Below are 26,180 nucleotides of genomic sequence, written 5' to 3'. Positions count from 1 at the left end.
ATCCCTGCATGCCCATCCAGCTGCTGCTGGGTTTGGCCTCCTGGTACCCCTGGGAGGGTGGGGTTATCCCGGTGTGGCTGGGGAGTGGCAAGCCCAGGCTGGATGCTAAACCCTGGGCAGAGGTGTTGTGGCTTCTCCTGACAAACAAACCAATGCCCTCCCTGCCAGGGTGGCACTTGCCTGATTTATCCTGACTCACTGACCACTGTGAGGTGTCTGGGAGGCTCTGGCCATGCTCAGGCTCTTGCTGCTGCAGCCTGGCACTGCTGGGATGAGCTGCTGGTGCCTCCAGCTGAGACAGGCAGCTTTGGTGGGAAAACCAGCCAAATCCTTTGTGTGGGGCTGGGTAGAGAGCGTGTCCAGGCAGGAATCTGTGCTGGTCCTCTGCTGGAGGGGGATGCTCCAGGTGGAAGGGGTGTAAAGGAGGAGATGAAAGTGGAGGAGGTGAAACTGGAGGAGGTGAGGGCTGCAGAGCACACGTGGGTGTGCCTGCCCACGCAGGAGTGACGTGTTTGGGGATGACATGAGGATGACTGTTCATGGCAAGCAGAAGGTTTGGGCAGGAGGAGGAGAGGGAGAGGCCCTGGCACGGCTCGGGACTGCCACATCCACAAACCATTCCTGCTCCTTGCCAGGTGACAAGGAGGAAGCGCTGCTGCCTCCTCTGCAGGGACATAAAGGAGAGCTGGGTCACCCACAGCCAGGAGCAGCACTGAGAGGAGGTCATCACTCCAACCCCTTCTTTTTCCAGCCCCCGAGATGAGCCGGAAGGGAAACAGCTTTAAAAGCACCCCGAGGGCACCAGCCGTGCTATCTGGGCCAGCCGCGGCATTCCTGGTGCTCAGCACACCTCTCCTTTGGGATGCGGGGAGGGGAAGCCGCCACTTTCACTTTTTATTCTGGTTGTTATTCATTGCTGTAACTGCGGCTCTGCTGCACTAACAGGATGCTGGGCAGCTTGTTTGTCTCCCGCAGACATCCCTGGCGGCGGGGCAGGCGGGCGTGGAGCATTCCTGTGACCCGGCTATTAACTCCTCCAAAAGCCGGCCAGCAGCCCGAGCCGTTTATTTTCTTTAACATACAATTTAAGTGCTGGAGCAAGTTCAGAGAGGCAATCTCCGTCCGTGTCAGCGGCCGATAAGAAGAAGAATGGTTTGGCAAAGCAAATTGCGCCCGGAGAGTCCCCACTTTGCAGCAGCGCATCCTGCGAGGGGACGGGGGAGGCTGAGCCTGACCCCATCTCACCCCGCACGGCTCTTCGGCCTTTGTTTGAGTCCCTGCCTTGAGCGGGGCCATCAGAGCTGTGCCTTTGGCCGCCTCTGGCTGAGGATGAGATGGCAGCAGAGGGTTTTGATGCCTCTCGTTCCCTCCTGTGTCGTGGCCAAAAACCCCCAGAGCCATCCGAAATGATGGGGAGGAGACACAGGAACTGTACGGGCACGGCTGCTTGAGGTGCAGAACTCCCAGGAGCAGTTTGGGTTTGCAGCACTGTTTGCCGCCTCATCTCCTTTTTCCCCCCCTTCCCAAGCCAACACGTGCTCTGAGCTGCACCTTTCCCATTTTTTCTTGCAGCTCTTCCTGGAGAAATACGGCTACTTCAGGGAGCGGGGGCCCGGCACACACAGCCCCGCCGAGTTCACCAGGGCGCTGAGGTAGGAGCCTTTCATCCAACGCTGCGCTCCGAACTCGCCAGCTCCAGCTGCAGGGATGCTGCCAGCACCCCGAGGGGCTTTTTTTGCAGCCAGAGGGGTCTTTTCGCAGCTGGAGGCTCTGTGCCTCACGGTCTGATGCTAAAGCACAGGCAGTCCTTTTTGCAGAGGCGGGTCCGGGCCCGGTCCCGCAGCTGGGTGCCGGCTGCTGGCACCGGGCTCTCGCTGCTTTATTTGCCTTTTATGGCCCGGAGCTCGCCTGCAATAAAATCTGCGGGGAGGCCGAGCTTGGGGACGGCTGGGAGATGTCAGGGGGGGCGAGCTGCCAGCTCCTGCCTGGGCTTCTCCTAAGGACATCACCTCGGCTCTGGGAGCGTCCTTGTGCAAAGCCAAATGCAAAATTAAATGCGAAGTCAAATAACGGGTTAAAAACTGGAAAAGGTGATTCTTAGGCTCCATTTTTAGGCTCCTTTGCCCTGCTAGGAGGTGACTTACAGGTCAGCTGTGGTTGCAGAGCCAAATCCTTCTTGTTTTGCCACCTGGATGAAGTTCTGCCGCCGGGGTGTGACGCTTGCAGGGTGAAAATCCTGGCTCGGGTCAAACCCCCGGCACGAACAAAAACACCCAAACCCCCCGCGGGGGGCCTGGATGTGGCTGCTGATATCTCCCTTCCTCCTGCAGGGGTTTCCAGCGGGTGAGCCACCTGCCGCCCAGCGGGGTGCTGGATGCCGCCACGCTCCATCAGATGGCTCTGCCCAGGTGTGGCACGGATGACGGGCACAGCCGCGCCGCCGGGGCGCCGCCCGCCCGGCGCCGCAGGCGCACGGCACAGCACGGTGGGCACCGGGGCTCCCGGGGGCCTTTGGGGTCTGGGGGCTCGGCTCTCCCGTGCTGCACTCGTGGGGAAGCTGCTGTGGGTGGGAGGTGCAGCCCTGCTGGTGCAGCGTCCAGCCCAGGACACGCCTGGAGGTTTTATTTTTAAAGCTCTTTTATTTTCAGTTGGTCAGTGTGGCTTGATGGCAGCTGTGGTTAGAGATTCCACTCCCAGTTTTGGGGAATTCAGCACTCTGGAGTGGTTTTACTGCTGTTGTGGGAGCCAGGAGATCTCCCAGAGAGCACTCAGGTCACCGTGGCCCCACACCCAGCTGGGCTGGCATGATCTGGAGGGCAGGGGAAGGCACACAGTGATCTCCAGGTTTTGCTGACCTTTGGGACTTGTCATGCATATTAGGGACACAGCAGTAACCAAAAACCTGCCAGCACTTGGCTGCCTGACCCGAGAGTCATTTCACCCATGTTGAGGGGTTTAACTCTGCTCCAAGCATCCTTCTGTGCTCCTGTGTGTCCAGGACTGAGCCTCTCGTCCCTTGTGAGCTCTCTTTGGGCTTGCAGATGAGTAACTGGATTCCTAGAGAGCAAGAGGGCCAGGGCCAGCTGTGCTTAGGACATGGGAAAAACGAAGGGGAGATTAAGAAAAGGCTCTGTGCCGTGTCAGGCTGTCTGTGCATCTGGCAGGGCTGGCCATGGACAGCCCCAGGAGAGCCCTGTTATCCTCCTCCAGCCTCTGGATTTCCTTCCAAAGCCCCAACATGCGTCCCTTGCAGGAGCCCAGGACACGTGGGCAGTGAGCAGAGCAGCGAGGACATACAGCAGGAGGTGGGCAGGCAGAAGCAGCCAGTGCCCTGTGGCTCATGGGGCTCCTTTTTGGGCACCACAAAAAGTGGGTGGGTGGCAAGAGATGCCCAATGGCTCAAGGAAAGGGCAGAAAGGGCTCAGTGTGGCACTGGTTGTTGCTCTGGTGATCTGATGCCACAGGCAGCAGGGATGGGACAGCACCACATCTGTACCCACGGGCTGGATGGCACCAGGGGTGCTGCAGGGCTGGTGGCACCGGCCAGGAAGGCTGGGGAGGGCTTTGTGCTGTTTATCCTGCTTGAAGCAGGAAACCCTGGCAGCTGTGCTTTGTTATCCACCCTTTCCCAGTGGGATCTCCCCTGGGCAGTCCCTGTGTCCCTCACCCTGCTTGGCTTTCAGAGCCCAGCATGGGGGCAAAGCCAAGCCCTCCTCTTCCCAAGAGCCAGCCTTGCTAAGCCAGCCTTGCCCATCCTCCTCTGGTGGTGGATGCTCTGCTCCTGTGGAGGGAAGGATGGGATGCCAGGCTTTGTTTTAGGGCTGCTTTTAGCTTTTGCTGTGCAGAGTGGAAGCTCTGTATCCCTTTGGAGCTGGAGGCCATGACTGCCCTGACAAGCAGTGGGAGCTGATGCTGTCCCCAGGAGTGTGACCAGCTAGCCCAGAGTGCCCCCAGCCGTGGGGAGAAGGAGGCAGAGCTGGGGTGGGATGTGTGCCAGGGAGGCTCAGCTCAGAGCCAGGGCAGTGAGCCCTCGTGTGCTGCCGGCTCTGTTCCCCCTGTTTGCCTGCACATCTGGAGCAGAGGCAGATGCTGGTGGTCTGGCCCCACTCCCACGCCTCAGCACCAGCTCTGGCACCCACATCCCCCCAGGGCCCCACGGCTTTTGTCCTGCTCCCAGATGCCTCCAGATAAATGTAATCCCAGGGCTCTGGGGTCCCACAGCTGCCGAGGGGTGCTGGAGGGGGAGGAGGAGGAGGAAGGGGCTGTAATGCTGCTCAGCAACTATGTGAACTCTCATCTTTGCCCTCCTGTGTGGTAGGGGGGTTGGGGAGCTTAGGGGGAGTCACAGTGCTTGTTCCCTTCATGCTGGTCCCCAGCTGTCCTTGTAGCATCAGGGCTCTGTCTCCCCTGACAGCTTTTCAGGAAGCCTTGGGCACTAAGCTGTGCCCCCAAGGTGCTGCTGAGAGCCCTTCCCACTCCTTTGCCTTTTCCCATCTTTTCAGAGGTGGCTTTGATTGCTCTCCCTGAAATCCAGCCCTGACCTTGAGGCTGGCATCAGGCAGCAGACTCCTAGCAGGGACCCGTGCTGGATTTGGCTCTGTGAGCCAAAGGCTGAGTTCAAACTTGGTGCCACAACTTCTCATCTCCTCAGAGAGGTTTCAGGGTTTCCAGCCTCGGGTGGGCTCTAGTGGTGGCACCTTCAGAAAGATTTAATCGTGGTGCTGCAGCTGCCTCAACTTCCAGCTTTGCCTTGGCCCAACCATGACATTTCCATGAAGTTTTCTTCCACTCAGGCAGCCCCTGGGTGGAAGGATGAGCCCAAGTTGCCACTCTGAGCCCATCCTGTGGTAGGTGTGTGGGATTCGCATTCTCTGAACCTGAGAGAAGCAGAGAAAAGAATGATCAAAACAATTCTTGTCCCATTTGTTGTTCAAAAGTGGAATGCATTGTGGAAGATTGTTTACCTGAAGGGATTCTGGTGTGAGTGTTTGATTCACTGACCAGTTGAATCCATGTGTGTGTGTCAGGACTGTCAGCTGACAGTCACGAGATGCTGTGCAGTTCAGTGCACTTGGGTGCTTGGCAGATTCAGTTTAGATGTAATATAAGATGGAATAATTGTCTTGGTTTGGAAAGACAGGTGACTGCTAAAGAAGGCAGGAGCCTCCCCTGAAATGGAGAATAAAAACCTCTCCCCACTTCTGAATTGCTATAAATTTGAAATTAAGGGGCTCTCAGGCAAAAAATATAGGAGCAGGAAATAACAGTTCTTTAATAGGGAAGAAAATAAAAGGATAAAATAAACAATGCAGCAATTTCAAACAACAATGACAGAGTCAGAGCACAGCCTGACACCCTGTGGGTCAGGGTGCTGGCAGCAGTCCCATTGGAATTGTGGCTCAGCCCTCCTGGAGTGTCAGGTGTGGTTCTGCTGGAGCAGGGGTCCTGTAGAAGGGTGGAGTCTTCCTCTGAAGATCCAGGGGAAGGGAAATCCAGTGGAGAAGCCGTGCTGGTGTTCCAGAATCTCAGATTATATCCAGTTAGGAATGCTTGGCTCCTCCCTCTGGGTGGAGCATCCCACAATGGGATGCTGTAGTTCTTATCAGCCATGCAGTGACATTCCATAGCCTGTTATCAGCAGATGTCCCCCGAGGGAGGACTGACTGTGGAAGAGATAAGGAAAACTGCCCAATGAACAGAAAACAGCTGCCATACAGACGGCAAATAGAACACACCTTGCCATGCAATCTGGGACAATAATACAGTATAATAAAGCAATTAATTAGCCTTCTGATGAGATGGAGTCCTCCTCATCATATAATTTCTGGGGGGCGGCCTTGTTGGGGTGCAGGAGGGCGCTGGCCGAAGCGGCAGCTGCGGTACCGCGTGGTGAACTGGCCGTCCTACCTGCCGCAGCACGAGGTGCGCCTGGCCGTCAGAGCCGCCTTCCAGCTCTGGAGCAACGTGTCCTCCCTGCTCTTCTGGGAGGCCCAGGAGGGCCCCGCCGACATCCGCCTCACCTTCTTCCACGGGGACCACAACGACGGGCTCAACAACGCCTTCGACGGGCCAGGTGCTGGTCGCTTCCCCCTCGTAAGCTTCTCTTTTACAACGTGGGCTCTTCCCCCGCAGGGAGGAGGGCTGGGGTGTGGTGGGCTGGGGGTGATGGAGGCTCTGCAGCCTCTCCAGCCCAGTTTGCACCAGCTTGCTGTCTGATTTGGGGTCTCCCCTCCAAACTCTGCAACTAAGGGCCGCCAGCAAGGCGGCTGAGATGTTCCTCAAGGAGCCCCACACCACCCTCCAAGCACGAGCTCCTCCGAAAAGACCCAAAACTGACGCGCACTCGGGCAAACCAGAGGTGCTTGTGCCGCGGTCCCTGATGGCTCTCGTGTCCCCAGGAGGTGCCCTGGCCCACGCCTTCTTCCCCCGGCGAGGAGAAGCCCACTTTGACAGCGCCGAGCGCTGGTCCCTGCACAGCGGCAAGGGCCGCAACCTCTTCATCGTGGTGGCCCACGAGGTCGGGCACACGCTGGGGCTGCAGCACTCGCCCGTCAAGAGCGCCCTGATGTCCCCCTACTACAAGAAGCTCAGCAAGGATTTTGTCCTCAGCTGGGATGACATCTTGGCCATCCAGAATTTGTATGGTGAGCCTGGCTTCCCTGAGCATTCCTTGGTTCCTCCAGGATGGTTCTCTGGGGTGGAGAGCGAGCAGGAGGGATGGGAGCAGGGAGAGGACTGCAGTCACGTGGGCTCCGTTCCTCTGTGTGGCTGGGGAGGAAAATGCAGGAGAGGTGGGACAGTGCCAGGGCCTCCAGGGCAGGGAAGGCTGGATTTGCTACCCACTTGTCTGCTTGTGCATGTTTTATGAGGTACCAAGGGATTTTTGCCACCATCATGTAGAGTGGGGTAGGAGCCAGATATTGGGACTCGGAGTCTTTGGTGTCTTGGGAGTCCCAGCCCTGTGCTTTGGGAAAAGTTGTTTCTCTGTCCCTTCTCCAGACTCATCACCCCTTGTTCCATCCCAGGAAAGCCCTCCAAGGGCTCGGCCGTCCAGCTCCCAGGAAAGGTCTTCACTCACTTCCAGGACTGGAACACAGACCTTTACGGCAGGGACCGACAGCAGAGGAGCCTCAGCACCTATTACTGCCACTCCTTCTTCGACGCCATAACCGCCGGTGGGTGCTGGCCAGTGTGACCCCCTCCCAAAACGTGCACCCCTAGCCCTTGTCCCAGTGCTGCTGCAGCTCCCAGTGGAGGGAAAGGTGGGTTTGACTGGTCCACAGCTGCTGGCACTGGTGGCATCACTGAAGCACAGTGCACCTTGAGAGCACAGCAATGTGTCAGGAATAGGGAAAATGCCCTAAAACTTGAGCCATGGCAAGGATTAATCACTGCAGGAGTTCAGCTGTGCAAGATAAGCCTTGATCTGTGGCCAGCATTTATCCTCTCACGCCTGGAGGGCAGGCAATGGATTCTGGAAGCTGAGGGGGTGGCTGGAAGGGCAGGAGGAAGCATCCAAACCCTGAGGATCCCCAGAACACCAGGGGGCTGCACGGGGAGGAGAGGGGGTCTGGGTAGCAGTGGAGGGTGGTTCAATAACATTTCTCACTTGGGGCACCCTCCCTCTGCCGCACAGACGGGGACCACAACCTCTACATCTTCAAGGGCAGCCACTACTGGGTGGTGTCAGCCAGTGGCAATGCCAGCGACCCGCGGCCACTGCAGCCACGCTGGCCCGGCCTCCCCGCCGGCATCGACGCCTGCGCCTGGTCCCAGCTCACTGGAAAGTTCTACTTCTTCAAAGGTGGGTGAGGCCCGGGCAGGGGACCCCCCTCGGGGCTGCCACTGCTCCTGCCGGTGTGGCTGTGCAGGTCTGGCTGGAGCCACACCACTCCTGTTTGTGTCCCCTCCCGCTGGTCCCCTCCCAGTGCAGAGCTGGGGCATTGCTGCGTCCTGGGTGTGCAAAACCCTGGGCTCGGTGCCCTGTCAGGGGTGAACCGCATGGCCCTGGCAGCCACATCACCTCCTTGTGCCTCAGTTTCCCCATCAGGAGTGTCAAAGCAAATCCAGGTGCAGTGGTGGGTCTTGGGGAGAACCTGCTCCCCAAAACACGAGGTGCAGGGGGGTGCATGGGAGTTTCACAGTGCACATGGATCCCTGTGCTGTTCCTGGAGCCTGAGCAGCCCCAGGAGCTGGGATACCATCCATGAACTGCTCCAGGAGCTGGGATACCATCCCTGAGCTGCCCAGCAGCCAGATGGGGACAGGAAGGTCACACCAGGCAGCCTGGCTGCCAGGGTCAGCCACAGCTTTTAAAGGCAAGCAGTGGCTGGTGGCTCAGAAAAGGGGCTTTGTGCTGCAGCTGGCTGAGAGCCAGAGCCCCTCTGCCTCCCCAGCCCTCTCCACTCCCTCCATCCTCCCCAGAGCTGCGTCAGGCTGTGCCTTGTGAGCAGAAAGGGGCTTTTGTCTGCCCTGCTGTGGGGACAGGGTGCTGTGGGGACAGCCAAGCCACCAGTCCCCATCGCAATTCCTGCTGCAGTGCTGGTTTTGGATGCCCCAGCCTCGGCTGGATCTGTTTCTGTCTGTCCCATTCGCTGTGCAGCGTCAGGGGGAGGTTTGCCAGAAGCAGCATGGTGGTGGCCTTGCTCTGTCCCTGGTGGTCCCTTTCCAATTCCTTCAAGCCCCTGAGCTGCCGTGCCTCAGTTTCCCCCCAGCCTGGTCCTTGGGGCAGCCCCGCAGTGGTTCCGGTTGGGTCACCAGTGGGATGGCTGTCACTGACACTTCACAAGGCTGGTCCCGAGTCTCGTGGCCGAGCCTGTCCCCATCTCCTGGAGCTCATCCTGCCAGGGTCCCGTGGGGCTCTAACCCTCCCGTTCCCCGCAGGCGGCCGCTGCTGGCGCTACGCGGGCTCCTCGCTGGAGGCAGGATTCCCCCGCAAATGCAGCGCCCTGGGGCTCCCCCGGCACCCGGACACCGCGCTCTACTTCCAGCAGCTCCGGCGGCTCGTCCTCTTCAAAGGCCCCAAGTACTTCGTGGTGGGCGAGGAGCCGCTGGGCGTGGAGCCCTACTACCCGCGCAGCCTGCGGGACTGGGCCGGGCTGCCCCCGGGCACGGCCGGGGCGCTCGCCCACCGCGACCGCGCCGTCTACTTCTTTCGGGATGACCGCTACTGGAAATTCGACCAGGCGAAGCTGCAGGTGGTGGCCACCGGCAAATGGGCCACGCAGCTCGCCTGGATGGGCTGCTGGGATGCCAACAGTGAGCAGGTCCTGTTCTGAGCGCGGTGGGATGGGATGGGATGGAGCGGGGCTCTGCATCCCTCCGGTGTGACTCCGGGTTCCTGTCGGGATGCTGGGGCAGGGACTGGCTGCCTGTTGGAGGCGTGGAGCAGCGACCCAGCAGAGCTCGGCTGCAGCTGGGACAGGTGTGGCACAGCCAGGTGGCTGCTGCCTTTGGGACAGTGGTTTTTTTTATAACAGACTGCAGAAAAATGTATCAGCCACGGGGACTGCAAACACACCCATTTCTGTTTACTTTCAGGATATTGTTACACGTTTTTCAAGCCAGGACTGGGGTTTGGTGATGCTGTTTGATATCTTTGTTGATACTTGTTGATACCTGTCATTTTCCCACGATCAGGCAGAAGTGTCTCGCTGCTGCTTGCTTTGGGGTTCGGATGGTTTTCAGTAACAGACTGAAAATGTCTCCTGCTTAAAACCAAAAGAAAGGAGACATTTGGACAAAAATTTGGGTCGGTGTGGAGCTTTGCCCCTGCTGTGTGTTCAGACCCCGGGCTATGGAGGGTTGGGGATGTTTGCTGGGCTGTGCTCACATCCCAGTGCTCTGCTGAGGCACCAGCTGGAGACACAACCACAGTGGGATTTTGGGCTGAAAGCAGCGGGGTTTGGTGCAGGAGCCTCTTTGGGGTGGAGAGAAAGGGGGGCCTCAGCTGAGCTGCAGCTCACAGGCAGCAGGAGAATTGCCTTGGATGGGTTTGGGGTGCCTGGGTGGGGTCTCCCATGTCTGACAAGAGCTGTGCTCACCTGGCAGCCCTCACTGTGTGCACAGAAGGTGCCTGTGCTCCGCTGCCTCTGCACGGGATCAGGGAATTCCTGACTCCCTGGGCCCCACCCGGATGAACGGGGGTGACAAATAACTGGGGGAGGAGGGGAAGAGGAGAGGGTGAGCAGGACAGAGGGACATGTCTGTGCATGCAGGCTCCCGGGGACTGTGTGGCTGCATATTCCTCATTCCTTTCCCAAGGCAGACTCCCCACCTGGAAACGCTGCTGGCTCCTGGGCAGGGTCCCCAGCCATATCTGCAAAGGGCCATTGTGTCCCAGGGCTGGGGATGGACCTCAGCTTCCCAGGGCTGGAATTCTGAGGCATTGGTGCTGAGCAAGACGGGGCTCAGCTTTATGAAATGATTTATTGGAACCATTTATGCGGTGGTTCTGCCTGACTCAGAGCCCAGCACTGCTCTGGTCCTGCTGCACTGTCAGGGTGCTGTGCTGCGGTGCCCTCCTGATGCCAGCAGCTTCCAGGATTCCTCTTTCCCTCATCTTTGCCCTTTCCAGACCTTCCCTGCAGAGCAGGGCTTGCCCTAAGCAGGGTGCCAGGGCTGGTACTTCCGAGGGCTTTCGGTGCTGCCCGATGCCAGCTGAGCTGTGGGTGGGGAGCCAGCACTCCTCCCATTCTCCAGAACCTTGTGAGTGAGCCTTTCATGTGCAGACACAGACACAGGGTCTTCATCTGCCCAAAACCTCAGGGGACTTTCCACGTTGCCAGAGAAACACACATTGTCATAGGAGTTGAATGACACTGAGGTGACGTGGCCTGCAGGGAGTCCCAAGGGCTTGGAGACCTGACAGCAAATAAAACCAACCTCTGGATTTGTGGCATTGGGGTTTGTGCTTGTTTTCATGTCACGCTTTGGGGTTGGGTTGGTTTTTTTAAGCAAATCTCCAGTTTCCTGACAGGGCTGTGTTTAAGATGCCTGTGGGTGTTTGGGGTTGGAAGGGGGGTTGCTGAATCTGGCCTCAGCTTTCATGCTGGCAAAGAGGGGAGATGGATCCCAATGAAAACTCACTGATGGCCATGGAAACATGGGAATTCTCTTTCTTACTTCATCCCCGAATTACTGAGGATTTTTCCACACTTTGGGATGTGTTAATAGGTATTTTGCCCAGGCTGAATTCATTCATTATCCCTTTTCCTGTCCCCTTAGCAGAAAGCCAGGCATCCCATCTGCTGTGTGACTGGAGGCTGAGGGTGGGACCGCCTCAAATCCTCTCCCCTTTTTGGGTTTTCCATCTCTTCCCTGGCTTGCTGCCATGTGTTTCCTGGGGCTGTGTCCTGTGGGATGTTTTGGGGCCCTGTGATGCTGCCAGGGCTGGGCTGAGCTCAGCACTGCTGGCAGGGGCAGCTGGGGTCACTCTACTGTGTCCCCTGTACCCCATCAGTCCGGGGGGTCTGGGGGAGGTGAACTCACACCCTGAGTCTTTCAATCCACCCCCCTGGGTGCCCTGGATGGAAATCCAGCTTCTCAAGGGTTCTTTTCTCCTGCTGGGCTCCCTGGCTGGGCACATCAGACTCAGATTCCTCTGGCCTGCCACACATTCCCCAAACAGAATAGCTGGGATTCTTGCATTCCCTCCCCCAAAATGACCCTGGCTGGACACTGAGTTGCAGTGACATCAGCAGCTGGCTGCAGGGACAGGATGGGTCCCCCACCACAGCAGGGAACCCCTCAAAGCCCAGGAGAGGCTCTGGTTTGGCCCCGAGGCGTGAACACTTCCCTGGCAGGTTTGTTTTTTGCAGAAGTACCTGGGTGCTGGGGCAGCTCTGCAAGGCCTGGCTTAGGGAGGGAGTATCCCACATTCCCAGAGGTGCCCACTCATGTGCAGCTCTTTCCTTAAAGCCCCAACTCCTGGAGTCACTCCATCCCTGCAGGAGCTTGGCTTTTCCCAAAGACCTCACTGCTGTGGGTAGTGAGGGAAGGAGTTTGGAAAGGAGCACAGAGCAGAGCAAGCCCAAAGGTGGGTGTGAAAATAAACCCTCCTCACCTTGAGGCTGCCCTGAGGATGCACCTTGTGACCCCCAGGTCACCTCACCTGTGGTGGAGGTGGGTGTGGGGGTTTGGGGAAGGGGGAAAATCCCCCTCGTGTGGTTGGGAGCCACCTGGGCGCTGAGGAGCTGCTCTCTGACTCCTTCCTGCCCCGGAGTCAGGGCCCTTGGGGGGAAAATCCACCCCTGGCACGGCTGGGGAGGAGCAGGGCTGTGGGAGAGGAGCAGGTGCTGAAGGGTTAACAGGGAGTGTTTGCAGCCAGTCCCTTGTCACCAAGGAGAAGCGATCAGCACTTGGGAAGGAAACAAAACACCCACTGCCCAGGAGGGTGGTTTCCTCTCCCCAGCAGCACTGCAGCCCTGGGACCCCAGCAGGGCTCTGGGCACCCCCGGGACACTGCCACCAGCCCGTGTGGCACCAGGTGAGTGTGGCTGCCCGGAGGTGTGCTGGGGACAGGGCTGGGGCAGCTCCCCCTGTCTCCATCATCCCTTTCCCTCGACCTCCTCCCAGTCTTATGGCAGAATGTGGGGGACAGCGGGCACGGAGCATCCGTCCCTACCAGTCCAGCGGGCAGTACCTGTATGCCATGAAGGAGGACCTGGCAGAGTGGCTGAAGGAGCTCTACGACCTTGACATCGAGGTGGGCACCTTCCTGGAGGTGCTGGAGACGGGGGCTGTGCTGTGCTCCCACGCCAACCACGTCACCCAGGTGGCCGGGGAGTTCGCCCGTGCCTGCCCCGAGGTGGCCCAGCGCCTCCACCTGCCCATGGCCGGTGTCCCCTGCAACCTCACAGCACAGCCAGGCACCTTCCAGGCCAGGGACAACGTCTCCAACTTCATCCAGTGGTGCAGGAAGGAGATGGATATCAAAGGTAGGATGCCAGGCTCCAGCTGTCCCATGTCTCTGTGCTCAAGTCCCCTCCAGCCACTCCGTGTTTTGCCATGTGTCCCCCAAAGCCAGCGCATGGGACAGCACTGTGTGCCAGCATCACTGAGCTGGCATCCCTTGTACAAGGTCCTCCAGGCTTGGCAGCAGCTTTGCAGAGTGCTGGCACCATTGCAGTTGGGTGCAAATATGCACAGGAAGAATGGCAAAGGAAAGGGTGGATGGCACAGTGTGTCCCTGCCAGCACGGCATGATCCCAGCCCTAAGGACAGCAGGAGAAGTTCTGGCTCTGAGCAAAGCATCTGCCACCCTGTCCTACCACCATGGATGCCCAGGAAGGGGAGTGGCACAGAGCAAGACATCCTCAGGGCACTCAGACACTGAGTTTTGTGGCTTTGGGATGCCATGAAACAGCTGTAGATGCCCAAAAGGAAAGGCTCTTCCCCCTTTATCACTTACCCCAACTCCTGTTGAACCCCGCCATACTCCTGGTGGGATGGCTCCAGTGAAGAACACCCTTTTGGGTGGGTCTTGCCTCCTCCATCTGTGCCCCCCATCCCCACGTGCCAGCCCTGGCTCAGCCCTGCCCTGCCCTGCCCAGATGTCCTGATGTTCGAGACAGAGGACCTGGTGCTGAGGAAGAACGAGAAGAACTTCGTGCTGTGCCTGCTGGAGCTGGCGCGCCACGCTTCCCGCTTCGGAATGCGCGCCCCGACCCTGGTGCAGATGGAGGAGGAGATCGAGGAGGAGCTTCGGCAGGGGCTGGACCTGCCTCCCACTGAGCCCACCCTGCCCCGGGCCCCCAGGAGAGCACGGGACCTCAACAACCTCGACCAGATGGTACCAGGGGGCATGGGGGCATGGAGAGGGCTTGGAGATGGATTGGATGGGCATGGAGATGGATGGGGATGGAGATGGATTAGATGGAGATGGATGGGGATGGATAGGAGTGGGCATGGAGATGGATGGACATGGAGAGGGATGGGGATGGAGATGAAGGTGGATTGGAGGGGCATGGAGATGGATGGGGATGGAGATGGATGGGGATGGGCATGGGGATGGATTGCATGGGGATGGATAGGAGTGGGCATGGAGACGAATGGGGATGGGGATGGGCATGGAGAGGGATGGATGTGGAGAGTCATGCGGATGGAGATGGGCATAGAGATGGATTGCATGGGCATGGAGATGGATGGGGTGGATTGGATGGGGATGGGCATGGATGGGGTGGCATGGAGATGGATGAGGGTGGGTATGGCCACCCCAGGACCTTTCCCAGCAGCCCTGGTGAGGATCCATCCCTGCCACCCACAGGTGCAGCACCTGGTGAGCCGCTGTACCTGCCCTGTGCAGTTCCCCATGATCAAGATCTCCGAAGGGAAATACCAAGTGGGGGACTCTGACACCCTCATCTTTGTCCGGGTGAGTCTGCTTCACCCCTGATTTTAGGGGAAAAGCATCAGGAATTCTGCTCTGCTGCCATGACCCCTTTTCCACAATCCCCCAAAAGGGGCCCATGTGGGAGTTCTGATCATTATTCCCAAAGCAGGGCAGCAGGGGAGCTCAGCCCTGTGACAGATGTTGGTATGGATTTAACCATCCATGTGTGTGGGACAAAACCTGACATCCCACAGAGCCACAGCCTGCTCTCACCCAGCAACGGGAGCACTGGGATGCTCTGAATCCATCCCCAAGCCAGGCCAAAGAACTCAGCACACGACAAAGGGACTTTCCATAAGGGTCCCTCACCCTCTTTGTGGTGACAAAATAAACCTGTCGGGACGGCCGCAACAGCTGGGCCAGGGACGCGGCCGTCCTTTGGGACACCTGGTGGCACTTAGGGCAAGCCACAGCTCTGGAGGCCCGGCCGAGCGTGCCACCCCCAGGCTGCTGCTGTCCCCTGGCATGGACATTCCCGTGCAGGTCCTGCGGGAGCACGTCATGGTGCGGGTCGGGGGCGGCTGGGACACGCTGGAGCACTACCTGGACAAGCACGACCCGTGTCGCTGCACCTCGCTCTGTGAGTCCCCGCTCCCCAAACCCCGCGGCTGGCTGAGGGCGGGGGGGGGCGGTCTGTGGCCGGTCTCGATGCTTCTCGGGGATGTTTTCATTAGCAGGAGGCTTTGGTACTGCCATGCCTACTTGTTTTGCAGGGGAATGTCGGGTTTTGGGGACTTTCTTTGGCTTTGGTGGCCACTAGAGGTCATGGAAGACTTTTGGATGGAGCCGGACCCCAAAAGCCGCTTTGCAGGGAGCGCAGCTTTCTGCCGGCACCCGCGGGGGGCTGGATGCTGAGCCACGGCTGGGTGGGCTTCTCTGGGGTGGGTGAAGGGAACAGGACTGCCGAGCCCCCCTCGTTGTCCCCACAGCTCACAAACAAGCCTGGAAAGCCCGGAGCCCGCAGCAGCAAGTGCAGCACGAGGTGCGGCTGTGCCCGGCCGCCCGCAGCCCCCAGCCCGCACTGCTGGTCAGCCGCTCCCAGAGCCCCCTGCCCCCTGTCACCTGGGGGGCCCGTGTCCCCCCTGGCCCCCGGTGCCCTGCCACCCCCTCGCCAGGTCGCCAGCCGGCTGCCAGCCCTCACCCGGAGCCCCGGAGGGTCCCTTCGGGCAGGTGAGTGCTGCAGAGATGCTTCGTGCCCCAAAATGCCTGGCTTCAGAGCAGGTTTTGGAGCATCCTTGGAATTTTTCCCCCCTCTCTTCTGGATGTGCCCAGCACCAGGCGAGACGGGGGGGATGCAGCAGCTCCCTGGCCCCTCTCCTGTCTCTCCCTGCAGGATGCGGGAGCCACCCGCTGTCGCTTTGGGGAGGCAGCCGCCACCATCCCGCTCACCTGCTCGGTCCAGCTCCCCTGGGCACGGGGCGAGGGGCCGGGCAGCCACCCCTTCCCGGCTGAGCCTCCCGAACGGCGCGGGGGTGCCCCGGGCACCGCAGGGCACCGGCCCGGGGAAACCCATCCCTGCGGCACCGGCACGGGGCGGGTCCGCGGCGCCCGGCCCACGGACGGCACCGGCACCTCCGAGAAGCGCCCAGCAAGGAGGAAAATCATCTGGGCTGGCTGCCAGGCCACAGGAAACGGGGACACCCACCACAGCGACACACCGAGCCCCCAGCCCCTTAAAGGTCCGTGCCCCCAGTCCCCTAAAGGTCTGCGCCCCCTCCTCGCACCGGGATGCTCCGGGAGACTCCCAGAGCCTGAAGAGCCCACGGGAAGGGCGGCAGGGAGCCCTTGGCCGGGGCCGACAGCCCTCACCCCGAAATTCCTGCAGCCAACCCCCGAAACCGGACAGCGGCGTTAAATCCCCCACCAAAGCCAGCCCGGCCGCCCCCCGGCCCCCCACCCCCCTGGGGCGCTCTGCAGGGGGGTGCAAGGTCTGTGCCGCGGGGGACGGTCCCCAGGGGACACGGCAGTGCCACCCAGCCCCGAATACAAGGGCTGTGGGCGCTGAGGGACCTCGGGCCCCCGAGGATGAAGCCGGGGGAGCCTGTGGCCCTGGCGATGGGGCCGGGGGGCTCCGGGGGTGCTGCGGGAACACGCAGCCCCCCGGCTATGACAGGGTGCTGGAGGAGCTCTCCCGCGGGCCGCAGCCGCTGCGCCCTGCGGGGATGTGGAGCCAGGTCCCCAAAAGCCCCGCAGGAGCGGCCCCGCAGCTCGCAGCCCCGGGGGAGGCAGAGCGGCCGGGGGTGGGGGGCCAGACCCCGCGGGCACCCCGGGCCAACAACGCCGCCAAGCCCCGGCGGTGCCTGAAGAAGCCCGAGCGTGTGCCCTCCATCTACAAGCTCAAGCTGCGGCCCAAGGTGCGTCCCCGGCGGGACCACAGGCCGGGCAAGCGGCCCTCCCGCATCCCCACCCCGCTGGGGCATCGCCCCCCTGCCCCCCGGGGCCAGCACCGACCCCCGGCGCCCCCCCGAGCCCCCCAGGCCGGCAGCACACGCCCCACGGCCAAGCCGCCCCTGGCTGACAGCGGCACCTGGCTGACCGAGGATGATGAGGAGTCGTGGGTCTGAGCCCGTGGGGACGGACGGATGGACGGACAGACGGACGGACCCGTCCCTCCACAGGCGGGAGCGGGGCTGGAGCTGAAGGTGGAGCTGCAATGTCCCAGGTGTCCCCGGGCAGCGCGGTGGGATTGCTCCCAGACAGCCCGGGGGGTTCAGCCGCACCTCCCTCTTCCCAATGGATTTTTTCTGTACTGTAATCCTGCTAAGCAGGCGCTTTTTGCACTGGTTTGGGTGGAAAAATCCAGCCCCAGATTGAGAGAGCGGGATGTTTTCTGCAGGAGGAAGGGTTTAGCCCCCCTGAAGAGGGGACACCCCATCCCTGACGTCCATAAAAACCATCTCGCACCTCAGTGTTCCACATCTGCACCACGGGACCAGCGAGCTCGGGTCTGACAGCTCCAAGAGCCTCCGTGAGTGCCTGGCTCACTCAGCTGGGGGGTCACACGAGGGGACCCTTGCTGACCCCTGTGGTGGCCGTGGTCCCCTCTGGCATGCTGGATGTCACCGAGGGTCACAGTGCTGCTGTACAGTGCTGTACACCGAGGGTCACAGTGCTGCACCCGAGCCCCCAGCAATGCTGTTTGTGCAATAGAGTTGTGCCAAAGCTCCTCTATTTCCACGTCTTTTCTGCGTGGGTGGGGAGGGAGAGAGGAAAATCCTGATGTGGGCACAGCAAACGCCCCTCTGAGAACACCACAATGCCCAGGAGAGTCTCATTTTCTGTGAGAGGATGAAGTCAGCCCCACTTCCCTGCAGAGGAGCTGCAAATGTGAGTTCTGGGACTCGGGGAATGCAAAACCTGCCAGCAAAAACACTCCTGAGGCTGGTACAGAACAAGGGGGACAGACCTGATTTTTAATTCAATTTCAAAGAAGGAGGTGCAGGGCATCACAGGCTGTATAGACACCTCGGGAATCTCCAACAAGGAGTCCAGGGGGGAAAGGGAAGCCAAGTCCAGGCAACTGGGATGCTCAGTGGGGCAGGAGGAGGAGGAGGGGGAGAGGGAAGCATCCTTGGTGGGGCCGATCCAAAGCCAGGCATCACCTCCACGAGCACGGGGACAGAGCCCTGGCACTGCCCTGGGCACAGCAGTGGGGACATCCCGGGCTGTGGCAGGCCCAGGCTGCTCTCAGCAGGACCAGGGTGGTGCTGGGTGAGTGGTAAATCTGTGGTAAGGTGTGAGTAGGGCCGCGGGGCGCTCGTGGCTGCTGCCGTGTGCTCCGATCCCTGCGCCTGGACACCTCGGATCTTCCTGCCTGGGGTCCCCTGCCTGCACCCAGGGTGCCACCACCACCACCCACCCCTTCCTGGGCTCTTGGGAAAGTAGCTCTTTGTAGCCCTGGTTTTCCTGGGAGCTGGGAAATGCTGTCAAAGCAGTGAGAGTTGTTATTATTACTAATATAACTTCCTCTGTCTATAAAGTACAATAGAATATAACAATTATATTTATAACCTTTTTTTTTCTTTTTTTTTTCTTCAAAATACTAAATAGATGCTATAAAAACCTGTAACTAATTGTGCTATAAACTGCAGGCTACAGGGTTATAACAAACAATGTATTGGCTTAGTTGTTGATATGTGTACGTCGGAGCACTTTATAAATGCTTTTTTATTAGCATTTACCAAGGAATTTCCTTCTCAGACAATTTGGAGGGATAAAGCTCTAGCCAGAGATCGATAAGTGGACTTACATGTGTTAATAAATCCTGACAGGATGAGCTTGGACAGGGGAGCCAGGTTTGCCATGAAGGCAGGGGATGGTGACAAGTGCCACGGCCCTTCCTGGCTGAGATGGACCCATGTCCCCCCATTGCCTTTCCTAATTTTTTCCCTTTTTTTTTTTTTTTTTCTTTTTTTTTTTTTAATAATTTTGGAGCAAGGAGTTTGATTCCCCAAGCAGGGAGGGGGGAGCAGGATGTACCCCCAGCCCTGGCCCAGGGAAAGGGTGGTCAGAGGCACTGGAGCTCAGCTGGAGCTGCCTTTAATGGGAAGCAATTCCAAGAGCACAGGGGAGCTGCTGGGCCGTGGACACCTGGCTGCAGTTGGCAGGGAGGGCTGGGTGTCCTGTTTTGCTGCCCAGAGCAGTGCTGAGCCCCTCCAGCTCCTTGTGACAGCAGGAATCATGGAGATGGTTTTGCTGGAGGATGGATCAGACACAGATCCTGCCTCAGGAGATGAGGATGGTGTTTCCCTGTGTCTCACAGGGACCAGCCATGGAGAAACCACGCTCCTCTCAGCCTCTTGCTCTCCCTTCACCACCCCATCATCGTTTCCTAACAGGGGCTGCCCTTTGCCAACCCACCCTGCAGGGCAGGATGCAGCTCTGCTGCAAACACAAACCACAAGATTAAAAAATAATAATTAAAAAAAAAATGGAGGGCTCACTTTCCTATTAGGGATGTGCAGAGAGATTAAAAAAAACCAAACAACAAAACAAAACAAAAACTCAAGAATGCAGCTGGAAGTGCTGCTCCAGCTCCCTGTTGCTGCCGAGGCAAATCCCTGTGGGGAAACCCGGCGGGGTCGGACCTGGTGGCACTGCCGGTGGCACAGGGGGACACAGGGGACACCCCGGGGGCTGGGGTGAAGCCGTGCAAAGCCGGTCACCTGCTGAGCCCAGGACGAGAGGTAGCAGAGGGGTGACCTGCCCGGCAAGGAGTGTTCCCAGATTATTTGGTGTTCACGGGCTGGGGGGAGGAGAAGCCTTCCTGTGCCGGGGCTGAGCTGGGGCAGAGGGGAGCTCAGAGCCCTGCGAAGGCAGAACCCGGCTCCTGGGGATATCAGGAGCAGGATTGCAACTTACTTTTTTCCCCCTTTCTTGCTTTCATCCAGAAATTCCACCTGGAAGTCTGACCCGACCGAGCCAAGAGACAGCCCGTGTAACCCGGATTTCTCCACAGGGAGAAATCCCAGCTCCACAAGGGGAAAAGCAGAACTCCTGTTTCCCTATGCCCTAGAGAGAGAACACCCCCAGAACAGCGGGATACAGGGGCTGGATAATTCCCTTCCAGGAGCAGGCGATGGCAGGCAGGCATTGCCCCCGTGCTGCCAGGGCAGGGACTGGCAAGGATGAACTGGCAGCCAAAATCCGGACACACTCCGAGGGTACCTCAGAGGTGGCACCTCCTCCACCCTCCAGTGCCGTGTACAACCCCCTGGGGTGGCTTTGGCCTCAGGCTCTGGAGGCTTGGAGAGAGCTCAGGGACATCCCTCACCCCTCACTATCCCCAGGCAGCCTGGCCACCCCCTGCACCACCCTGCCCAAGGTGCCCCGTCCCCACATGTCACCTCAGCAACCCCGGAGGTGCCTCCAGCACAGCTCCCACTGCCCGGGGAGCAGAACCACCCCCGGGTTTGGGCAGCCCGGGCAGGGGCTCACATGATGGTGCAGCGGTTCCTGCGCAGCGCGCCCTGGAAGCGGATGGTGGTGTGGACGTGCTTGCAGCGGGCACAGCCCACGCTCTTGAGGAGCTCGCTGAAGAGCAGCAGGATGTGCCAGTTGTACTTGGCCGAGCACTCGATGTAGCCGCACTTCCACGTCTTTTTCACCAGGTTGGAGACGTTCCAGCGCGGGATCACCCGGCCCCGCTGCAGGTCGCGCTTGTTGCCCACGATGATGATGGGCGTCTCCGAGGTGCCGATGACCCTGGGGAGGGCGGGCGGTGAGGCAGGGCGGCAGGGGACGGAGCACACAGGGACAGCCCACAGAGCTCAACCCGACCCAAACGGGCTCCTGGCTAAGGCTTGCCTTGTCCCCCTGTCCCTCTCTGTGTCCGGCCACCCCTCATGCCACCTGCAGCTGCTCACCCACAGGGGACACCCGCCTGGCACCTTAATGCACAATCAACAGCCAGAATTAAAGGCAGTTCCCAGTCAGGCTCCTCAAAGCTCTGCCAACCTTGACCCTGTTTTTCTCTCTTGGAGTAAGAGTGAGAGGTGTGCATGTGAAGTGAAGGGTGCTGGATGTGCTGCTGGTGTGGAATCTTACAGAGGGCAGCCAATCCTGTTATCCTGGGAATTCTGTCAGGAATGAGGCAGGAGCTGTGACCCTCTGCTCAGAGCCTTTGCTGGGCATTTTGCAGCTCATTTTTGGGGCTGACAGCAGAGAATCCTCCAGCCCACCCTTGGCTCAGAGCAGCCTGCCTGGGGTCCTGCTGCTCTCTTGGTTTTTGGGCTCCCATCCCTGCAAAGGGGCTCTGTGCCAGTCTGATATCTCATCTCTGATGCCAAGGTGTACCCCCTCGGTGCTGAACTCCCTTGCCAGGAGCCAGGGGCTCTGCCACCGTGGGGATGCACCATCCCAAAGCCACCCCTCCCTACCTTGTTTCCAGGATCTGCTGGCGGATGGTTTTGATGTACTCGAAGCTGTCAAAGCAGCAGATGTCATAGACCAGGATGTAGGCATGGACACTCCGGAGCCCCCGGCAGCACACGTCTGCCCACTCCTGCAAGGAGCACAGAGGGATCAATCCTGGCTCAGCTGCTGTGCCTGGGGTGCCCTGCCCTGTTCTGGGGTGGGCATCCCAAGGAGGATGCTGTGGCAGCAGGGGGCTGTGCAATCCCCCAGCCCCAACAGGCAGCACCCACCTCTGCCCTGCCCTGACCCCTCTGTGTGTGCCCCCACAGCTCTGCAGCCACCCCCCACCTCCAGAGACCCCTCACCCCCCCGACAATCCAGGGGACAGGTAACAGGATCTGTCAGCCCCAATTCCACTCCTGAGGGAGGATTGCAGCCTAATTACAGCACAGAGCTGAGCTGGGCATGGGGCTGAATGCAGCCCCCTGCTCTGGGTGTAAGAGCTTCATCCTCCAGAGCTGCTAATTAGCTGTGTTAATGAGGATGCACCCTGGTTTTTGGGGCAGGGCAGGTGAGGAGGATGCTGAGCCCCATCTGAGCTCTGAGGGTGATGCACCAGCAGCTCTGTGGGTCAGAGGGGGAAGGTGACAGCCAGTCTGTCCGGGGGACATGGGGACAGAAGAGGAGCAGAGGCTGCTCAGGAACTGAGTCTGTGAGAGCAAGATGTGGATCCAGGGCAGAGGCAGGCAGGAGAGGCCTCTCTACAGCCAAAATCTGGAGCTGGAAGAAATTAATACTCTTAGGAAACCGTTGGGTTTCAGGGAACAACTGGATGATTTTTTTTTTTTTTCTTTTTTCCATGCTATGAGTGAAAGTCTGCCTCACTTCAGGCACTTTCCCATCCCAGCAGTGGGACTGGGAATGGCAGTCCCTGCAGGCAGCACTGCAAATCCCTCCTGGGTGCCTCTGGAAAGGAGAAAGGCTCTCCAGGGGGGAAAGGCATCATTCTCCCTCAGCAAACCCCTTCAGAGCCATGAATCAGCCCTTCCCAAGTTTATCATCAGAATGAGGTGGGGAAAGGGGAGTTTTGGGATGTGGTTGATCCCTGTCACAGAGGGCAGCAGGGGAAGGAGCTGGCAGGGAGCAGAGGGACACAGCCTCTCCCTGCCCACCGAGGGGAGATGCTGGGGAGACCCTCGGGTCTGGGATGCAGGAGTGGAGCAGCAGCCTCTGGGCTCCTCTGAGTACTGATAAATCAAGGAGACAAGGAACTGCAGCTATTTCACCGTGCTGGGGGCAGCTTGCTCCAGCTCTGCCATGTCAGGGTGGTTTTCCTCAGCAGTGCAGGTTTTCTGGGATGCTTGAGCTGGAGAAGTGTTGCACTGCAGGAGCAGCATGTCGGAGAGCCACTGGCTCCTGCTCCCCTTCCAGGACAGCACTGCAGGGATGCTTCTCCTGGCACGGAGCTGAGCCCGCGATGTTTCCCAGCAGACAGAGCTGTATCCCTCACCAAGGGCCTCTCCTTCTCCTCAGAGCCATCCCTCTGATCACCCTCTCTTCCCTGGAAACCTCCATCTGTTCCCACTGGCCACCTCCTCTGGAGAGCAGCAAGGCAGGGAGTTAATGGAGTGTGTGAGCATCGGCTGCCGTGTCAATAAATTACCCTTTGCTATTTCAGGCTGCTTCTCATGCTGACCTTTCCTTCCCTGCACTCACCCATTAATTTTTAAACCTTCTCCTCGCCCCTGGAGTGCTCATTTCACCTCCTGCCTGATGGCACAGGGACTCTTGGAGCACTACACAGCCCCTGTCACCCCATCCCTGCTGGGGACAGGGACACTGGCTAATTGAGTTGGCCCCACTGGTGGCACAGCTCCTTTCCCCACAGTGGGGACACCACTTGTGCCCCTGGGACTGGGGCTATGGCGTGAGCTTAACATCCCCTTTTCCCCATTAACTCCACCCAGAAGTTGTTGGCACTGGTGGCAACACTTTCCAACCCCACACTGCCTTTTGGGGGTGCTTTGGACGCACCTGAGGGGGCAGAGGAGGAGCTGGTGGGCTCAGAGCTCCAGGAACAAGCCCAGGCAGTGCTGGAGAGGGTGATGGCCACTCCCAGGAGGGGACAGGCTCTGCCTGGCTTGGGCAGTGTGTGCCTCGGGGCTGTGGCTCTCCAGGAACCCCTGGGTTTCACCCAAATGTTCTGTTGGCTCTGACAGCCACGGGCCTGGATCCCAGTGCTGCAGGACCCAGCTGGATCCCAGCTGTGGGCAGTGCCAGAGCCACGCTCCTTGGAGTGGGATGCCACCTCTCTTGTGTTTGCTGTCACCAAACTTCAGAACACACTTCATCCTGGACCTGCTCAGCAGGATCCATGAGCACACAACCCCTCAATCACCAGCCAAACCCTGCCACGGAGGGAGAAGCATCCCCCAAAAAGACAGAACTGGAACCCCACAGAGTTTAACAGCAAAACCCCACCACAGGGGGGGTCAGCACAGACCCCCAGAGATGGAGGCACCCTCGGGTGCCCCCCTACCTGCAGGGTGTTGACAGGGAAGGCGGTGATGGGGGGAAAGTCCATGATCTGCAGGTCGTGGACGTGGCCGTTCATGACCACGGCGGGCAGGTAGACGCGGCGGGCCGTGGTGGGCACGCAGACCTCGCTGAACTCGTTGTACAGGAACTGCCGGACTATGGCGCTCTTGCCCACGCCCTGGGCTCCCAGCACGGCGATCTTGAAGGTTGCCACCATCCCGCTGCGCGCCGGCCGCTGCCCTGGTGCTGCCTCCGCGGTGCCGAGGCTGCATATTCCCGAGCAGGGGGCCTCAGCCCCATTCAGGATGCATTTCCCCTCCGGGGCTCCCTGTCACTGCAAGGCCAAGGGGAAGCTGGTCAGAGACACCCCGGAGTTGCACTGGTGGTGCTTCAGGGGGTGTTTTTTTGGAGCAGGAGCTGACGATGCACCCGGCGGTCTTGGCACTGCAGGACCTCAGGGTCTCCCTTCAACCTCCCAGCCCAGCGGCCAAGGAGAGGCAGGATTTGGGTGAACTTTGTTCCAGGAAGGTTCTCCCAGGCACATTCAGCCCTTTCAGTAGCAGAACAAGGAAAGGCTCTGTCTGCAGCTCAGGATTTGCTCAGGGTCCCAGGCTGTGCTGGGCACTCAACCCACGGCCACCGTCCCCAGCTGCTCCTTCCCAGTGCTTCCCAAGGCGGGGAATCCATCTTCCCTCGCCTTGGACAGCCGGAATTGCCTTTTGCGGGCGGGGGGAGATCGCCGTGCGCCTGCGAGCGACAGCTTGAACGTTTCGTTTCAGGCTTTGAGCGCCTGGGCAATTAACTTGATGGGGAATCATTTGCGAGCCAGCTGACAGGGTGAGCCCAGAGCCGCCGCTGTGCTGGGGCCGGAGGGCCCCGGGGCCGGGCCCACGTGTGGGGGGGACACGGGGGGATAACCCACACACAGGGATGTGGGAGCTGAGCCTGAGGAGTCCCAACACCCGCTGGCACCGGGCTCCCGACCAGGAGCTGGGATGGGCACGGCACGGGCGAGGGGATGGGTCCCGCTTCCACTGGCTCTCATCCCCAGGAAGCAGTTCGTGCTTTATCCCAAAATGTGGATGATTTGACCAATTTCTGATGCTCTGGCCCATTTTCCCTAAAAACCACCCCCGAAGTGCAGGGCAGCAGCTGAAAGTGTCAGGTTCAAACACCCTGTTGTGCCTGTTTGATGGAGATTATTTACCCCGGGGGGAGCCTGGGCACAGCGGTTCCCACTGCTGGGTGCTGGAGTGGCCAAGCTTCCCGGGATCCCTTCCCTGGGCCATGGCTCACACCACCATCACCCCCCTCACGCCAGGACCGGGGACCCTGTCCCCCCGTGCTGCTGGCACTGTCCCCCGGGGTGCTGGCTGTCCCCAGCCCCGCAGTGGGAATGTTTCTGTGCCAGATGCAGGGAAATGGGGGTTGCAGGAGCCCCCAGTCCCGACCCTGCCAGGGCCTTTATCCGCCAGCAGACAGCACTGTCACTGCAGGTCCCAGGGGCCACTCTGCTGCAGGGACAGCCCCGTCCCCACGGACCCTTCCTCCTCCAGCAGCGGCCCCAGCTCCTCTGCGGGGCCGGAGCGTGATGGAGCGACACAACTGGAAACCAGTGCCCGCAGGGCTCGCTGGAACTGGGGCACGGGCTGAGCCCCGCTCTGCCTCCGCCAGAGCCTCACCGCCCTCTGTGCTGGCACACGGGGACGCTGCACCCCAAAAGCATCACAGCCCGACCTGATGGTCCCCGGCCCTACAAGCAGCCACTGTGGGAAACTGAGGCACAGCGGGGGGAGCCTTCGGGGCACCCCACGGTGGGGCGGTGGGGCAGGGACCATTGGCGGCTCCTCGGGCGCTCAGCACCAGGCCGGGCTCCGCGGGCTGCAGGGCCGGGCGGGGGCTCGCAGGGGGCTCCGGGAAAGGTGGATCCGGCCCCCGCTGCGACCTTGGCCACGCTGCCACGCCTGGGGCACTGGAAGGAGCAACCCCTGAGCTCCGTAGGACGGGAGCAGAGTCCCTCACCCCACATCCCTCCCCCCCACATCCCGCACCCCCCGTTCCCCTCACCCCCCGCATCCAGACCCTCCCGGGGATGCTCCGGCCCCGCTGGGCAGCGCAGCACCCCCGGCCCGCGGGGTCGCTGGGGCTGGAGGGGATCGGGGAATGCCGAGGGGAGACGACACCCGCACCCGCCGTGCCGGCTGGAGAAGGGAGCGGAGAGCACCGGCGCTCAACTTTCCCCCTCGTCCCCTCATCCCAGCCACCCCCGGCCCTGCCCAGCGGTAACTTTGCCCCCCCGTCCTGCCCTTCCCTTCCCTTCCCGGCGGATCCCCCGTACCTGGCAGCGGCGGCCCGGGCCGGCGGCGCCCCGGCGGGCGGCGGAGCCATGCGGCGA

General features: G+C 60.2%; 3 protein-coding genes across 3 annotated transcripts; 2 read left to right on the top strand and 1 right to left on the bottom strand.

The window, feature by feature from the left end:
- The first annotated feature begins 429 nt into the window (after window positions 1–429).
- On the top strand, window positions 430–10,895 carry MMP28 (matrix metallopeptidase 28). The gene is made up of 8 exons (XM_041422855.1): window positions 430–459; window positions 1,573–1,652; window positions 2,331–2,485; window positions 5,852–6,073; window positions 6,399–6,644; window positions 7,026–7,175; window positions 7,637–7,804; window positions 8,884–10,895. Exons 1-8 carry the CDS (start codon window positions 430–432, stop codon window positions 9,276–9,278), a joined length of 1,446 nt encoding a protein of 481 aa, XP_041278789.1. The 3' UTR covers window positions 9,279–10,895.
- Window positions 10,896–12,580: 1,685 nt separating this feature from the next.
- On the top strand, window positions 12,581–16,956 carry GAS2L2 (growth arrest specific 2 like 2). The gene is made up of 6 exons (XM_041422854.1): window positions 12,581–12,938; window positions 13,554–13,792; window positions 14,267–14,374; window positions 14,876–14,972; window positions 15,322–15,562; window positions 15,726–16,956. Exons 1-6 carry the CDS (start codon window positions 12,581–12,583, stop codon window positions 16,954–16,956), a joined length of 2,274 nt encoding a protein of 757 aa, XP_041278788.1.
- Window positions 16,957–20,325: 3,369 nt separating this feature from the next.
- On the bottom strand, window positions 20,326–26,180 carry RASL10B (RAS like family 10 member B). Its single transcript, XM_041423069.1, has 4 exons — window positions 26,124–26,180; window positions 23,787–24,119; window positions 21,271–21,395; window positions 20,326–20,596 (listed from the first exon to the last, which is right to left on the bottom strand). The coding sequence occupies exons 2-4, from the start codon at window positions 24,000–24,002 to the stop codon at window positions 20,326–20,328; spliced, it is 612 nt and encodes a 203-aa protein (XP_041279003.1). The 5' UTR covers window positions 24,003–24,119; window positions 26,124–26,180.

The sequence above is a fragment of the Onychostruthus taczanowskii genome, unplaced genomic scaffold (assembly GCF_017590055.1).
Source record: "Onychostruthus taczanowskii isolate IOZ18803 unplaced genomic scaffold, ASM1759005v1 scaffold75, whole genome shotgun sequence".
Lineage (NCBI taxonomy): Eukaryota > Metazoa > Chordata > Aves > Passeriformes > Passeridae > Onychostruthus > Onychostruthus taczanowskii.
Note: the sequence above shows the minus strand (reverse complement) of the source record. Positions and strands in the feature narration are given on the sequence as shown.

Excerpts from the sequence above, each read along its gene's own strand:
- GAS2L2 (XM_041422854.1), top strand. The coding sequence starts at position 12,581 with ATGGCAGAATGTGGGGGACAGCGGGCACGGAGCATCCGTCCCTACCAG. Across the intron at positions 13,793-14,266 it reads TCAACAACCTCGACCAGATG|GTGCAGCACCTGGTGAGCCG; the intron begins GTACCAGGGGGC and ends TGCCACCCACAG. Across the intron at positions 14,973-15,321 it reads GTGTCGCTGCACCTCGCTCT|CTCACAAACAAGCCTGGAAA; the intron begins GTGAGTCCCCGC and ends TTGTCCCCACAG.
- MMP28 (XM_041422855.1), top strand. The coding sequence starts at position 430 with ATGAAAGTGGAGGAGGTGAAACTGGAGGAG. Across the intron at positions 460-1,572 it reads AGGAGGTGAAACTGGAGGAG|CTCTTCCTGGAGAAATACGG; the intron begins GTGAGGGCTGCA and ends TTTTTCTTGCAG. Across the intron at positions 6,074-6,398 it reads CAACGCCTTCGACGGGCCAG|GAGGTGCCCTGGCCCACGCC; the intron begins GTGCTGGTCGCT and ends TCGTGTCCCCAG.
- RASL10B (XM_041423069.1), bottom strand. The coding sequence starts at position 24,002 with ATGGTGGCAACCTTCAAGATCGCCGTGCTGGGAGCCCAGGGCGTGGGC. Across the intron at positions 21,396-23,786 it reads TCCCTGTCAACACCCTGCAG|GAGTGGGCAGACGTGTGCTG; the intron begins GTAGGGGGGCAC and ends TGCTCCTTGCAG. Across the intron at positions 20,597-21,270 it reads CAGCAGATCCTGGAAACAAG|GGTCATCGGCACCTCGGAGA; the intron begins GTAGGGAGGGGT and ends CGCCCTCCCCAG.